This window comes from Eretmochelys imbricata, chromosome 10 (assembly GCF_965152235.1).
Source record: "Eretmochelys imbricata isolate rEreImb1 chromosome 10, rEreImb1.hap1, whole genome shotgun sequence".
Lineage (NCBI taxonomy): Eukaryota > Metazoa > Chordata > Testudines > Cheloniidae > Eretmochelys > Eretmochelys imbricata.
The window spans coordinates 84,458,959-84,474,554 of record NC_135581.1 but is presented as its reverse complement, the minus strand read 5'-3'; the positions used below and the strand labels follow the sequence as shown (position 1 = coordinate 84,474,554).

Sequence of the window (15,596 nt, the reverse complement as noted above, 5' to 3'; positions counted from 1 at the left end):
CGAGTGCCCCGGGCACTGCCCAGACCCCAGCCGAGATCAGGGCTCCCGAGTGCCCCGGGCACTGCCCAGACCCCAGCCGAGATCAGGGCCCCCGAGTGCCCCGGGCACTGCCCAGACCCCAGCCGAGATCAGGGCTCCCGAGTGCACCAGGCACTGCCCAGACCCCAGCCGAGATCAGGGCTCCCGAGTGCCCCGGGCACTGCCCAGACCCCAGCCGAGATCAGGGCTCCCGAGTGCACCAGGCACTGCCCAGACCCCAGCCGAGATCAGGGCTCCCGAGTGCCCCAGGCGCTGCCCAGACCCCAGCCGAGATCAGGGCTCCCGAGTGCCCCGGGCACTGCCCAGACCCCAGCCGAGATCAGGGCCCCCGAGTGCCCCGGGCACTGCCCAGACCCCAGCCGAGATCAGGGCCCCTGAGTGCCCCGGGCACTGCCCAGACCCCAGCCGAGATCAGGGTCCCTGAGTGCCCCGGGCACTGCCCAGACCCCAGCCGAGATCAGGGCTCCCGAGTGCCCCGGGCACTGCCCAGACCCCAGCCAAGTTCAGGGCCCCCGAGTGCCCCAGGCACTAGGGTGACCAGACAGCAAGTGTGAAAAATCGGGACTGAGGTGGAGGGTAATAGGAACCTATATAAGAAAAAGACCCAAAAATCGGGACTGTCCCTATAAAATCGGGACATCTGGTCACCCCCTCAGGCGCTGCCCAAACCCCAGCCATGATAGAGGGCCCTGAGCATCCCAGTCACTGCCTGGACATCAGCTGCTATTGGGGCCCCTGAGTGTGCTGGGCGCTGCCGGTGATACCAGCCATGGTCTGCCAGCGAGTACCTGTCCTGAGAGCTGGGAAGGCTCCTGTGAGATGCCCGCTGGGTTAGTGCCCTGGCCTTCCCCTGGAGACCTGGCGGTGTCTCTGCCTGGGTTCACTACGTTTCTGCAGCCCTCCAGCCCCAGGGCTTCCCACGGAAGGGAGTGTCCTTGTCCCATGTGACAGATGGGGACTGGAGCCCTGGACGGGGTCACCCAGAGAGCTGGAGCTGTGACTAGAGCCCAGAGTCCAGACTTCTCTGCCCGGTGATAAACAGCAGGCCCTAGTGCCCTCAGGGAGATGGGCTGGGCAGGCGTCCTCAGGCAGGTCGACTTTCTCCAAGCTCGTTTGTGCCCTTTTGGCCTGCAGGGGCCCGTCTGCCATGGGGTCAGTAGCGGTTGTCACCGAGTCCCCGGGCGATGCTCTGGAACTGCTCCCTATGAAGCCAGTCAGGACTCTGGTGAAGTCTCCTCTCTGGGAGCAGATTGTCTGCAGGGCAGAAAAAGCTCACACAGCTTCCACCTTCCTGGGTCTGACCTTGGAGCATTCAGCCTCCTCTGCCCCTCCGTATGCTTCCCACAGCGAGTCCACTCAGGCGGGGTCCTGGGGAAGCCAGAGGGTCCTGCCCCCCAACTCTGCATTCAGATGTGACTCTCAGCCAGCCAGTAAAACAGAGGTTTAAAACAGAGCTTGTAGGTACAGAGAACAGGACCGCTCAGTCAGGTCCATTCTGGGGGGCAGTGAGCCAGACAACCCCATCTGCACTTCACTCCATGTCTCCAGCCAGCCCCAACTGACTCACTCTACACCCTTCCTCCTCTGGGCTTTGTCCCTTTCCCAGGCCAGGAGGTCACCGGATTCCTTTGTTCTCCAACCCTTTAGCTCTCACCTTGCAGGGGGGAAGGGCCCCAGTCATCAGTGGCCAGGAGACAGAGTGTCGGCCATTTATGTACCCTGGCCCTTTGCTCTGCAACAATGACACCCCCTTATCCCACCACCTAGAGACTTAAGAAATGCAAAGGGGAAACTGAGGCACCCCTACAGTATTCAGAGGAAACATTAAGAACAGTCCCGCTTCGTCACAGGGTCATGGCTGGGGCCTCCAGATTCTCTGTAGCCAGTAGCCTGGCGGGCTGCAGGGCCTGGCGCTCAGCTGCTCCTCTCCCGCAGGGACCTCGCAGCTCGCAACTGCCTGGTGACGGAGAAGAACTCGCTGAAGATCAGTGACTTTGGGATGTCGCGGGAGGAGGAGGACGGGGTCTATGCCTCCACAGGAGGCTTGAAGCAGATTCCTGTGAAATGGACAGCGCCAGAGGCACTGAATTACGGTATGGTGTTTGCTGCGGCTCCCAGCCCCATCCCACTGAGCTGGTGCCCTCTGCAGACCGCCAGGGGCCGTCTAGCACCATGCAAGCACTGGGTGCAGCCAGGGCACCGGGGGAAAGCACTTGCACACAGCAAGAAAGAACCCAGGAGTCCTGGCTACGAGTCCCCTAGACCACACAGCTCCTCATGCGTCCCTCAGGCCCAATACGGGGACGCGGGCGCCGGGCACCCCACAGCTCTGCTCAGCTCTTTGCATGCGGTTATTGACCGGGGTGGCCGATCGCCCGGCGTCCACTCGCCTGGATCCCTCTGGCTGGGGCAGCGGGAGGCCATGGGAAGGTGGGGCCAGATGCTGCGTCCCCGTTGGACCAGGGCGGTGTCTGCAGGGAGTGGGGGCTGCCCAAGCTGCAGCGCGGTGAGTGCCTGCCTAGGAGCCCCAAGGGGGACGCTATCCCCATGGCTGGAGCAGCTGGCGAGGGGCTGGAGGTAGCCATGCTCCCGGCACCTTGCCTGAAGCCCCCCTCTCCCCAGGCCGCTACTCCTCAGAGAGCGATGTCTGGAGCTTCGGGATCTTGCTGTGGGAAGCCTTCAGCCTCGGCGCCACCCCCTATTCCCACCTGAGCAACACCCAGACGCGCGAAGCCATTGAGCAAGGTAAGCAGGCTCTGCCCCGGCCAGGCCCCATCTCCCCATGAACAGGAGGTACCTGGGCTGCTGCCAGGCCTGGAGCCACCCCCTGGCCCCCACCCCCACCGAGAGGGAGCCAGGGGATCCCCCTCCGGTGAGCAGCCGCCAGGGGCTGAGGGTGTTTCCGGCTCTCTACAGCCCTGGGGGCAGGCTGCCCTGGGCCCTGAGCCTGCTGCCTTCTCTCCCCAGGGGTGCGGCTGGACCCCCCCAAGCAGTGTCCTGAGGACGTGTACAGGCTGATGCAGCGGTGCTGGGAGTACGATCCCCGGAAACGGCCCAGCTTCAGCACCGTTCACCAGGAGCTCGTCAGCATCCGCAAGAGGCAGCGGTAACGGACCGTGGGCTCCCAGGCCAGGAGACGCTGCCCTGGGCTGGAGCTGTCAGCCCCAGGGCCCCTTGGGCAGAGCCCACGTTGTGCCAGCCTCCCTGCAAACGCCCGGCGTGCCCGCCCGGGACTTGTCTTCCACCATGGCCTGGGGCATCGCAGGCTCCAGCTGTCGCCATCGGCCAGACCCAGGCTATGTTTGTTGCCTCCTGGGTGCTGAGAGACCCTGGGCCCTGGGGTCTCCAGCCTGCGCAACGCCATCCCCTGGGCCTGCCCCAGCTGTCAGGCTTCGGGACAGATGGGCCAAGCTCTAATCATCTGCTTTTTTTTTTTTTTTTTTTTTTGGGGGGGGGGCATATTTCCTGTGGAATAAAAGCCACCCCCTCCTCACCCAGTCAGTGCTGTGGCACCCACTATGGGAGGCCAGTGGGATTGCGGGGCCTGTGCTGGGTCCCTGCGGCCCAGCTTCTGTGGGGACCCTTCTGCCCCTGCAGGGTGCTCCCCATGGCCTGCCAGAGCCCCCATCTCTGCTCTTTCTGTGCATTTCCAGGTAACTGGGGGCTCGGCCTAGCCTGGCTCCTGTGCCCGGGGGCATGGGGCTGGCAGGCGGAAGAAGATTCTGCAGCCCAGAGACCTGTGCCCAGAGCCCCACCCTGCCGGGGCGCCAGTTACTCAGACCAGCAGCCCACAGGGAGCCCGTCACTGCGGGGCTGGGCCGCTGGCCCCCCTGGAGCTAGATACATGCCTGTGGCTGGTGCACACACCAGGCAGGGAGCCGTGTGTACCGACAGCCCATCCCAGTCTCTGGCTGGTACCTGGTCTGTATCATGCTCCCAGGAATGGCGCATGCAAACTGGGTGGGCAGCTACGCCCACGTGATGCTAGAAATCCAGCTCTGGCCGTGCCAGCCAGCAGCACGGGCTGTGCCCCTCACTAAGACTGCTGCGTTCAGCTCTAGGCACCAGAAATGGCTCTGGCAGGAGCCAGCAAGGCCCTTGCTGGGCACGGCATGGGCATCTTGTGTCCTAGGCAGGGCCTTGCCCTCCGTGCTGCCAAGGACTCCCCAGGGCCCGGAGCCGGCCAACCCCAGCATTTACCAATGTTCCGGATTCCGTGTGTGGCCACAGCACCAGTGACCCTGGCCAGGGCCGCACTGTGCCAGGCCTGTAGAGACACAGAGCCAAGAGATGGCCCTGCCCCACAGAGCTACAATCAGAGCGCAGCAGGGATGACAGGTGCGTGCCGTGATGAGCGTGAAGCTTGGTAAGATTTGTATGTTTCCAATGCATGCCTCAGTTTCCCGCTGTGCTTTGTACTGCTGTGCTGTCACAGATCCACAGGATCTCTTCTATGCCTCTGCTATTAAACAGCCCCTTGGAATCACCCCATCACCACCCGGAAAACTAAGGCACACACCGTATTAGTCTAGGACAGTAAGACTCACATGCAACATAACAAGATGAATAAAACCCCACTTCATCACATCTCTCCCCCTCCGAGACCGAACTGAGTGGGGCCACTTTAGCCGGCGGCCTGGGGAAGTTCGGGCCCCCTCTCTCCAGGACAGAGCATCGTTGGCACTCCCCTTCACGTGGACCACCTCCACGTCGTAATGCTGAAGCTGGAGACCCCACCTCAGGAGCTTGGCATTGGCCCCTTTCATCTGGTGTGGCCACGTCAGGGGCGAGTGGTGGCTGTACACAGTGAAGCACCACCCAAACGGATATGGCTGCAGCTTTCTAAGGGCCCATTCCTTTCTATGGCCGCGCAGTTCTGCTCCCGGGGCAGCAGCTTCCTGCTCAGCTACCTGATGGGGTGTTTCTCCCCCTTTCCATCAACCTGCATTAGCACCGCCCCCGGCCCCGTGTCTGAGGCGTCGGTGAACACCATAAAGGGCTTGTCAAAGTCTGGGTTTCCCAGCACTGGGCCCTTGACCAGAGCCTCCTTTAGAGCACAGAGAGCCTCCTGGCACTGCTCGATCCAGACCACCTTGTCTGGCTTCCCCTTCTTGCATAGCTCAGTGATGGGGGCGGCTCTGGCGTTAAAGTGGGCACAAATCTTCGGTAGTATCCTGCCATCCCAATGAAAGCCTGGACCTGCTTCTTAGTCTGGGGAGCGGGCCAATCTCTGATCACCTCCACCTTGGCTGGCTCTGGCTTTAGGCAGCCGGGCCCCATTTTGTGGCCCAGGTATGACACCTCTGACATCCCCACCTTGCACTTCTCAACCTTTTACAGTCAGACCTGCATCCCAGAGCCGGTCCAGCACTTGTCTAACCTGGGACACATGGTCCTCCCAAGTCTGGCTGAAGACACAGATATCAATATACGCCAGGGCAAAATTCTCCATCCCCTTGAGTAACTGGTCCACCAGGCTCTGAAAGGTGACAGGTGGCCCCTTTAGGCCGAAAGGTAGGACCAGGAACCCATATAACCCCAGAAGGGTGATAAAAGCAGATTTCAGTTGGGCATCCGGATCCAAAGGTAATTGCCAGTAGCCCTTGGTGAGATCCATAGTAGTGAGATAATGAGCCCCGCCTAGCTTGTCTAGGAGCTCATCAGGCCTAGGCATGGGGTGGGCATCGAACGTGGTGATGGCATTAAGCCTCTGGTAATCCACACAAAACCGGATTGACCCATCCTCCTTGGGGATCAGCACCTCGGGAGAGGCTCAAGGGCTGTTGAATGGCTGGATCACCCTAAAGCCAGCATGTCCTTGACCTCTCTCTCCAGGTCCTGGGCTGTTTTCCCAGTGACCCGGAATGGGGAGCATCTTACAGGGGGTTTGGCTCCTGTCTCCACCTGGTGGACAGCCAGGTTAGTGAGGCCAGGCCAGTTGGAGAACAGCTGCTGGTAGGAACCCAGCACCCCTCAATCTTTGCCTGCTGGTCGGGGGTGAGCTGGTCAGAGAGGGGAACTGATTCCGGCCATTGTCTCAGGGAATAGATCCACCAAGGGGTCATCTCCCTGCTCCTCCCACTGGCCACACATGGCCAGTACCAAATTCTCCCTGTCCCAGTGCGGCTTCATCATGTTGACATGGTACACTGGGTGTCTGTGAGCCCAGCTGGACAGTTCCACTGCATAGTTCACCTCATTCAGCTGATTGATGACCTTAAAGGGCCCGTCCCAGGCAGCCTGTAGTTTGTTCTTTCTCATGGGGATGAGGAGCATCACCTGGTCCCCGGTGGCACAGGAGCAGGCCCGCGCTTAGCGGCCGTATCAGACCTTCTGCTTCCCTTGGGCCCTGGCTAAATTCTTCCCAGCCAAGTCCATGAGCTCAGCGAGCTTTTCCCAGAAAGTCAGGACATGCTCCACCACTGATTTTCCATCGGGGGAGGCCTTCCCCTCCCACTCGTCTCTCATCAAGTCTCATCACTCTCCTCCCATACAGCAACTCGAAAGGAGAGAACCTGGTTGATTCCTGGGGCACTTCCCGGTACGCGAACAGCAGGTGGGGTAAATACTTGTCCCAGTGGGTGCTGGTCCATAAAGGTTTTCAGCATCATCTTTAGCGTCCCATTGAACCTCTCCACCAGCCCGTTGGATTGGGGGTGATATGCTGAGGCCCAGGTGTGCTGGACCCCACACTTCTCCCACAAGCACCGGAGCAGAGTTGACATGAAATTGGACCCCTGGTCTGTAAGGACCTCCTTGGGGAGCCCCACTCTGCTGAAAATGGTCAGCAGTGTATCTGCCACAATGTCTGCCTCGGGATAGCGAGTAGTGAAATCTACCACCACCAGAATGTATTTTTTCCCTCTCCGAGTTGCCTTGCTGAGGGGTCCCACTATGTCCACGGCCACCTTCTGGAACGGCTCCTCTATGATGGGCAGGGGTTTCAATGCCGCTTTCCCCTTGTCCAGGGCCTTCCCCACCCTCTGGCAGGGGTTGCAGGACCTGCGGTATTGTTGGACAACATCAAAGACCCCGGGCCAGTAAAAGTTCTGTAGCAGTCTCTGCCTGGTGTGCTGGATTCCCTGGTGTCCCGAGAGAGGGACATTGTGGGCCAGGTACAGTAGCCTGCCGTGGTACTTCTGGGGGACCGCTAGCTGCCTCCTGATCCCCCATGGTTCCACTTCCCCTTGGGGAGCCCATTCCCGGTACAGGAATTCCTTTTCCCACAGGAATCTCTCCTGGCAGCCTTTCCCCAGGGGTTTCTCCACGCTGTGGCCAGCAAGTTCCCTCAGCTTCTGTAAGGAGGGATCCTTCTGCAGCTTGGCCTGGAATTCAGTGGCTGGGGAAGGGGTGGGGACCTGCTCCCTTGCAGTGGCTGGGTCTGCGGCCAGAGCCCTGCCAAATCCTGTCCCCAGTGGCTCCTTTCCCGCTGGGGTAGAGACCAGCACCCCCGGCTGGGCACCACCCCCAGTGTCAGGGCAGAGTGCCTTTCACTGGCTCTGGCTACGGGTGATGACTAGCCTGCTTTGGGGGCCGCCTGGCCAATCCGCTAGGTCACCCCTCATCAGCACGTGGTTGGCAGCTGATGGTGCACCCCCACATCTTTGGGGCCCTCCTTAGCCCCCCATTTCAGATGTACCCTCCCCACAGGTATCTTAAACAGGGGCCTGCACACACCCATCAGGGTCAGGTAGGTGTTGGACACCACCCGGTCTGGGGCCACCACTTCGGACCGGGCCAGCATCACCTCAGCGCCCGTGTCCCAGTACCCTGTGATCTGCTTCCCAACCACCTCCAGGGGAAAGAGGCACTCACTCCTCAGGGCCCATCCCGTGCCTACTCTGTAGATTAAGAACTTCAAATCCAGAGCATCAAGCCTCCCTGAGGAGCTGGCCTGGGAGACTCCTCCCTCTAGGGCCATTGCTAAATTGCCAGCCCCTCCTGCTTGGGGCTAATCCCCCTTTGTTTTACTGCTCTCCAGTCACTTACTGCAGGAGGCTCTGTCCAGGGCTGCAGTTTGATCCCACTACTACCACCAGTTGTCACGGAGTCCCTGGGCGATGCTCTGGAACTGCTCCCTAAGAAGCCAGTCAGGACTCTGGGGGTGCCTCCTCTCTGTAAGCAGCCTGTCTTCAGGACACACAGCTCACACAGCTTCCACCTTCCTGGGTCTGATCTCGGAGCATTCAGCATCCTCTGGCCCTCCGTGCACTTCTCCCAGCGAGTCCGCCCAGGCGGGGTCCTGGGGAAGCCAGAGGGTCCTGCACCCCAAGTCCACAGTCAGATGTGACTCTCAGTCAGCATAAAAGAGAAGGTTTATTCATCGGCAGGAACACAGCATAGAACAGAGCTTGCTATTACAGACAGCAGTGACTTTCAGCAAAGTCCATCTTGGGAATCCTGGGCCAGATGCCCTGGATTCCCCCTCTTCCAGTTCCCACAAGCAGACTGCCAGCCTCCAGCCTTCATGCCCCTCCTCCTTCTCTTTGTCTTGCTTCCCAGGCCAAAGGTGTCAACTGGTCACATCCCCCTCCTGGGTCTCTGGTTACACAGGTGCAAACAGCTGGGCAGTCTCACCTGCCCTGAGGGCCTCAGCAAAATCACACCCCCAGTTCCCACCACTGAAGCATTGGTGCAGTACACAGGGAAACTAAGGCACACACAGTGTTTACTATAGGGCAGTAAGACTCACATGCAACATAACAAGATGAATAAAACCCCACTTTGTCACACTCCTCACTTCCCTCCCATGGCTGGAGCCAGAGGGAGATTAGGGTTTGTGGGGCCCATGGGTTAGAGCATGTGAGGGGCTCCCCCATCCTCTCCCGGCGCTCCAGCTAGGGAGTGGGGTCAGGGTGCAGGGGCCCCTGGGGTATGGGCCCTGTTGGCCCAGTGGCTAATCGGCCACTGGCTGGAGCTGAGCATGGTGCTGGGTCCAGAACTCTCTTGTTTAACCCTTAGAGGAGCAAGGGAAGGGGGTTCTGAATCTCAAATTTTGCTTTCCCTTCCGACGGGCCTGACACTGGGACCTTGGTGTGGTTTCCCTGTAGCTGCAGCCCTAGCAGTGTGGCGGGTTCCCCCTGCACACTAGTGAAGTGACTCTCCCAGCTAAGGAGGGTCAAAAGGTGGACGTGGGAAGACCCGTGCTGCCCCAGCCCCAGAACAGAGGGGCTGAGGGTGAACATTGCTCGCTGGAAAAAGGGGAGGTGTCACCTGCAGACAAAGGCCTTATCCTTACAGAGTGTGGGCAGGAGCAAGGCCCAGCAAAAGCAGCAGCAGATGCACCAGGACATAATGGGGCTTTTCCTACAGCAAGTGCAGCTATTGCGACTCTCATGGACCTGCAGCTTCAACACTCCCGGGCTCGCCTGCCATCGCAGTGCGTGGAGAACTGCAGCACAGTGCCTCCCTCCCCCACTCAGCACCAGCGCACCTACCCCTGCCCCTCCACCGCGGGGCAAACACGGACCCTCCGCTGCCCTGGGAGATCCCTGGCTGGTGGATGTGTTCCTGTGCCCTGTTTTGTGATTTCTGTAAGTTAAACTGTATGTGCTGTAAAGTTCATCACATCTGGTTTGGGGCTGCTCTCATAACTGAAGAAAACTCTTTGGATTTAAAGTGACTCATCTTGATTAGTTTCCAACACCTGGTGTCCAACACCTGCTGGCAGGGACGGGGACGCCCTTGTGCACTCACGTGGGATCAGTGCAAAACAGGGTCCCTGCTATGTGGATAGCCAGCCCGCAGCGGAATAGCCGTGCTGGCAGTGATCTGTGCCCAGATGTGCAGCAAGCACCATGCAATTCCTAAGGGGGGGAAGGTTGGGGGGTGCAGCCCAGCTGGGGGAGGGGGAAGGGGAGTTGGAGGTGTGCAGCCCAGTGCAGGGGAGGTGCAGTCCAGCCAGGGGAGGGGGCAGGGGAGTTGGGGGGTGCAGCCCAGCCAGGGGAGGGGGAAGGGGAGTTGGAGGTGTGCAGCCCAGTGCGGGGGAGGTGCAGCCCAGCCAGGGGAGGGGGAAGGGGAGTTGGGGGGTGCAGCCCAGCCAGGGGAGGGGGAAAGGGACTTGGGGGGTGCAGCCCAGCCAGGGGAGGGGGAAGGGGACTTGGGGGGTGCAGCCCAGCCGGGTCCTGCTGGTCCCACAGCACAGGGACATGGCTCTGGGGTAACCAGTCCCTGGCACCACACACACCAGGAAGCACCTGTCAGTGCCAGTGTCATGCCCCAGCAGGAGAGGCCAATGGAGAGGGGAAAATAGAGACAGGGGTGTAGGGAGAGACATAGCGGGGGAGGATGGACAGATGGGGGGCAGGGGAGAGAAAGGAGAGGAACAAACAGACAAGGGGGAGGGGATGGTGGGATGGACAGACAGACAGCAGGGGGAGAGGATGGGGGGGAGGACAGACAGACAACAGTCTACAGAAGAGAAGAGTGCGGGGGGATTTGATAGCAGCCGTCAGCTACCCGACGCGGGGCTCCAGAGAGGATGGAGCTGGGCTGTTCCCAGGGGTGGCAGATGGCAGAACAAGGAGCAATGGTCTCAAGTTGCAGGGGGGAGGTCTAGGCTGGATACTCGGAAACACGATTTCACGGGGCGGGGGGTGAAGCGCTGGAATGGGATCCCTGGGGAGGTGGTGGACTCTCCATCCTTAGAGGCTTTTAGGGTTTTTGACAAAGCCCTGGCTGGGATGATTTAGTTGGGGTTGGACTGGAACCTCCTGAGGTCCCTTCCAACCCTGATCTTCTATGATTTTATGGGAGAGGACGGGGGACAGATGGACATCCGGGGATGGGGGTGGGGCAGGGAGGACAGACAGACAGCAGTGCGGGGGGGGGGGGTGTGGACAAACAGACGGGGACGGGGAGGGTGGACGGACAGACAGCTGCGGGGGACAGATGAACAAACAGACAGCAGGGGGGGAGGACGGACAGCCGGGGGAGGGGGGAGCGGAGGGACAGACAGTGGGGGGGTGCGGACAGATAGACGGGGGGGGAGTGCGGATGGACAGAGCCGGGGGAGGGGGGAGCGGTGGGACAGACAGTGGGGGGGTGCGGACAGATAGACGGGGGGGGGAGTGCGGATGGAGAGAGCCGGGGGATGGGGGAGCGGACAGATAGCTGGGGGAGGGGGGAGCGGACAGACAGACAGCTGGCGGGGAAGGACAGACAGCGGGGGCGGGCGGACGGAGCCGGGGGAGGGGGGAGCGGAGGGACAGACAGTGGGGGGGTGCGGACAGATAGACGGGGCGGGGAGTGCGGATGGAGAGAGCCGGGGGAGGGGGGAGCGGACAGACAGCTGGGGGAGGGGGGACGGACAGACAGACAGCTGGGAGGGAAGGACAGACAGCGGGGGCGGGCGGACGGAGCCGGGGGAGGGGCCTGGGCGCATCCCGGCTCGCAGCCTCCTGCCCGGTCCCAGCAGCCGGCGCAGCCCGGGGCGCGGAGGCGGCGGCTGCCGGAGAGGCCGCGGCCGGCCCAGGAGCGGCGGCGCCCGGGGATCGGAGCCCGGCCCGGCCCGGCCCGGCGGAGGATGTGAGCGGACCGGGCCCGGGGCTGCCGCAGCCGGAGCCGGAGGTAAGGGGGAGCCGGCCCGGTCCGCGCCTCGCACCTGGCGCCGCGGGCTGCGCTGCCGGCCGGGGGCGGAGGGGCCCCGGGGTGCGGCCAGGGGCCCCGGGCGGCCCGGGCGCGGTGCGGCTGGACAGCTCCCGATCGGCCCCGCCAGCCGCAGCGCCAGCCCGGGCGGGACCCTGCAGCCGCAGCGCGGGGCGCCGGGTCCCTGGCCGTGGCCCCGCAGCGGGAGCTGGGCGCCCCGGTCAGCTCCAGGCCCTGGCCAGCCTGGAGACATGTCCCTCCCTCCCCTAGCCTGGGGACCCGGCCCCAGCCGCGCCCTGCGGCCCAGCTCCGCCGAGCGCAGGCTGGGAACCAGGGTGTCCTTGGAGCCCCGGCAGTGTCCCCGAGCGCCCCTTGTCGCGGCCCCAGACCTGCGCCCCGCGGGCCCCTCTCTGGGTCTCAGCCCAGCCTCTCCAGAGGGGAGTTTCTCCAGGCCCCTGCAGTGCTGGGGGACCCCTGCTGCGCCCCGGACCCAGGGAGGCCTCCAGAGACCTGTAGGCACCAGGGCACTAGGTTCTTCTCCATCCCATTCCTCAGCGCCCAGACATCTCTGCTCTTCTGACTGCAGGGGTTCACCCGGCTGGGGGCTCAGAGCCCAGGTCCCTGTCCTGGGCTCATACCCTTCATTTAAGAACAGCACATCAGCCAGACTGGGTCATCCCCAGGGTCCATCCAGCCCAGCATCCTGTCTGCCGACACTGGCCGGTGCCAGGCCCCTGAGCGGGAATGAACAGAGCAGGGCCTTTCGAATCATAGCGCGTAGGCACTGCACGTTACTTTGTGTGACCCTCCTTTGCCGTGCCTCTCAATCCCCCTGCTCCCAACAAACCCCAGTAACTGTGCCGTCCATCGGTTCTGCCCCCACTGCTCAGCCCCATGCAGGGCCATAATAAACGTGGTGGCCCACGGGCCAAGCACAGAACCATGCGGCCCCGCTGGCAGTCAGTGGCCAGGAAGGAAACTGACCATTTCACACATTCGACTCCTGTCGGGCCACTTTCTGCGCCAGGACAGCTTAGTTCAAAGGCCTTGCAAAGCCAAATAAGTGATGGCAGCTGGTTCCCCTGTATCCACTTCCTGACACAACCTCAGAGCCCATTGCTACCAGTTCCTCTGCAGGAGCCGGGTTGGGACCCCCTCCCATCACCCTCTCCCCAGCTTTGCTAGGTTACTGTTAGTTACTGGCTTAGCCAGCCTGTCCCATCCCCTGGGACCTCAGAGAGATCCCTGAGCAGCTGCTTCATGGCCTGAGCTATAATCTCCTTCCCTCCCATGCAGCCAGGCAGCTGGTGCTTCCACCAGCTTGCTCGCCTGCGTGTTGACCCCAGCCACCCATCTGAGCCCCTTCATGGGCTTCCAGAGCAGACTGAGCCCTCTCACCCTCTCCAGGGCCCTTGCCACGTCCCCCATTCTCACCCTGCACTCTGTTTGTTCCACGCTCCCTCCTGCTCCCTCTCCAGACTTCCTGCCTCTGCCCAGTGCCGAGCTGAGCCCTGGCCCTCCAGGTGCCCAGAGAGCTTGAGTCTGGCTGGAATATCACCCCCCACCCAGGGCTGGCTGCTCAGCCCTAGCAGCAGCCCCTCGAGGCAGGAGCAGCTTGTGCGTCCCTAGGCAGAGCTGGTGACTAGTTGGCATCGGGAGTGCAGGGACGGTGCCAGGCTCCCCTGGCTGTGGTGTGTGGCTGGGAAGAGAGCACAAGGGGGCTGGCTGCTGCCAGGGCATGAGTCGCTCAGCTCAGAGAGCTGGTGAGCCCCATCCCAGCAGAGCTGGGTTTCCTCTCTGGGTGGGCTGTGCAAATTCCTGAGTGTGTCAGCTGGGCCCCTGTGTGCAGTGGGAATGGGCGAGGGAAGCCCTTGGAGCCTCCCAGTGACAGCTGCTGTGTGTTGTGGATTGGGGGTTTCAGGCCCACCAACCAGGCTGGGCAGGGCCTAGCTGCCCCACCTCAGGTGCCCTCAGCATCTCCTGCTGTTGGCCCAATGCCTTGAGGGGGGGCTAGGAGCAATTTCTTCCATCTGGCTGGATTCTGCCTTATTCTGGCTGCTGCCCTGTGGCTGGGTGGGGGCCTCCTGGATGATTCCCGTGCCAGACTGGACGCCAGCTCTTGGCTCAGATGGCAGGCCAGGTGCATTGGTCACTCCCTTTTTCCAGCCCCAGGAGACCTGCCCGAGAGCTCATGCTGGCCCCAGAGGCTGATTGCACTGCCAGAAGGGAGCACTGGGACTGGCTAGTCTGCCCTCCTGTAGGGCCCAGGCTGGAGCCCCTCGCCGGTGATCCCTGCACCCAGCCCAGCTGGCCGGCTGAGCAAGAGGGTAGCTTTTGCAGAGCATCAACCCACTCCAGCTGAATTGCCCCGGGGTTAATCCTCTCCCTGCCCCCCCCAAATCTGTGCCTTCATCCTAGTGGGAATTTGGTTAGAGGGAGCCTGGTAAGAGGAGGGGGGTGCGGTGGTGCAGTGTGGGCAAGGGGCATAGTGGTGAAATGTGAGGGAAGGGGACATGGTGGTGGAGCTAGGGGGAGGGGAAGGGGGATGTAATGGGGGATGGTGCGTGTGGTGATGCAGTGAGGGGAGGGGAAGGGGTGTGGTGATGCAGTGAGGGGAGGGGGAAGGGCATGGCGGTGCAGTGAGGGGAAGGGGACATGGTGGAGCTAGGGGGAGGGGGGTGGCAGTGCAGTGGGGGAGGGGATCCAGTGCCCTTCGTGGCTGGGGAGCAGGTGTCCTGGCCGGCCGTGCCGTGTGCCCGGCTGCGGGCTGTGCAGGGCAGGGTGTAATTCACGCTCAGCTCCCTCCCCAGCTCCTGGCACCGTCCCAGGCTTCACAGCTAAAAATACTGCCGGACGGCTCCAGCACCGGAGGGATTAGGGTAACCAGGCCACAGCCATGCTCTGCCTGGCATGGGGCGGGGGCTCCGGCACCCACCTGCTGCAGACGGGCTTCCTGTGTGTGCCCCGCAGCCTGCCAGGCTCCCGGCTGGGCCCCACCGGCCTCCCCCATCCCCCAGCTGAGTCTGTGAGCAGTGCTGTGGGCCGGGCAGGACAGGGAGCCGGGGGGCGCTGGGTGTGGGGCGGCCCGGCCTGCGCTGGGAGCCCGGGGGCGCTGGGTGTGGGGCGGCCCGGCCTGCGCTGGGAGCCCGGGGGGCGCTGGGTGTGGGGCGGCCCGGCCTGCGCTGGGAGCCGGGGGGCGCTGGGTGTGGGGCGGCCCGGCCTGCGCTGGGAGCCGGGGGGCGCTGGGTGTGGGGCGGCCCGGCCTGCGCTGGGAGCCGGGGGGCGCTGGGTGTGGGGTGGCCCGGCCTGCGCTGGGAGCCCGGGGGGCGCTGGGTGTGGGGCGGCCCGGCCTGCGCTGGGAGCCGGGGGGCGCTGGGTGTGGGGCAGCCCGGCCTGCGCTGGGAGCCCGGGGGGCGCTGGGTGTGGGGCGGCCCGGCCAGGGCTGAGGCCTTCATCTTCCTCTCTGTGCGCTCAGACTCTGCCATGGGCCCCCTGCCCCCTGTGGGGCCTCGGGACCCTCCAGCCCTGCTGAGGGGCTGGCCCAGGTGGGGATTGGGAGTCCATCTAGGGGGTTGGCTGGAGTGGGGGGTAGGGGCTCATCAGACAACTAACTGCAGTGTGGAGGGAGAGGCCTGTCGTGGGGGCTGGTGCAAGGGGGAGTTGGGGGTCTGTCGGGGGGGGCTAGCCGCAGTGGGGGCGAGGGGCCTGTCGGGGGGCTGGTGCAAGGGAGGTTTGGTGTTCCATCTGTGGGGGCTGGCTGGAGTGGCGGGTGAGGGGCTCATTGGGGGGCTAGCTGCAGTGTGGGGCGAGAGGCCTGTTGTGGGGGCTGGTGCAAAGGGGGTTGGTGGTCTGTCTGGGGCGGGGGCTGGCCTCAGTGTGGGGGGAGAGGCCTGTCTGGGGGCTGGTGCAAGTGGGGGTTAGGGGTCTGTCTGGGGGGGGCTGGCCACAGTGGGGGGTAAGAGGCTGGTCGG

General features: G+C 63.1%; 1 protein-coding gene across 1 annotated transcript in view; it reads left to right on the top strand.

Moving 5' to 3' along the window:
* The window catches only part of FES (FES proto-oncogene, tyrosine kinase), a 32,874-nt gene extending 28,353 nt beyond the window's left edge, over positions 1 to 4,521 (top strand). Inside the window, exons 17-19 of the mRNA XM_077827942.1 lie at positions 1,975 to 2,132; positions 2,662 to 2,784; positions 3,007 to 4,521. Of these exons, the coding sequence (XP_077684068.1) occupies positions 1,975 to 2,132; positions 2,662 to 2,784; positions 3,007 to 3,149 (424 nt within the window). The 3' untranslated portion in view covers positions 3,150 to 4,521. The remainder of the gene's footprint in view (positions 1 to 1,974; positions 2,133 to 2,661; positions 2,785 to 3,006) is intronic.
* The last annotated feature ends 11,075 nt before the right edge of the window (positions 4,522 to 15,596 follow it).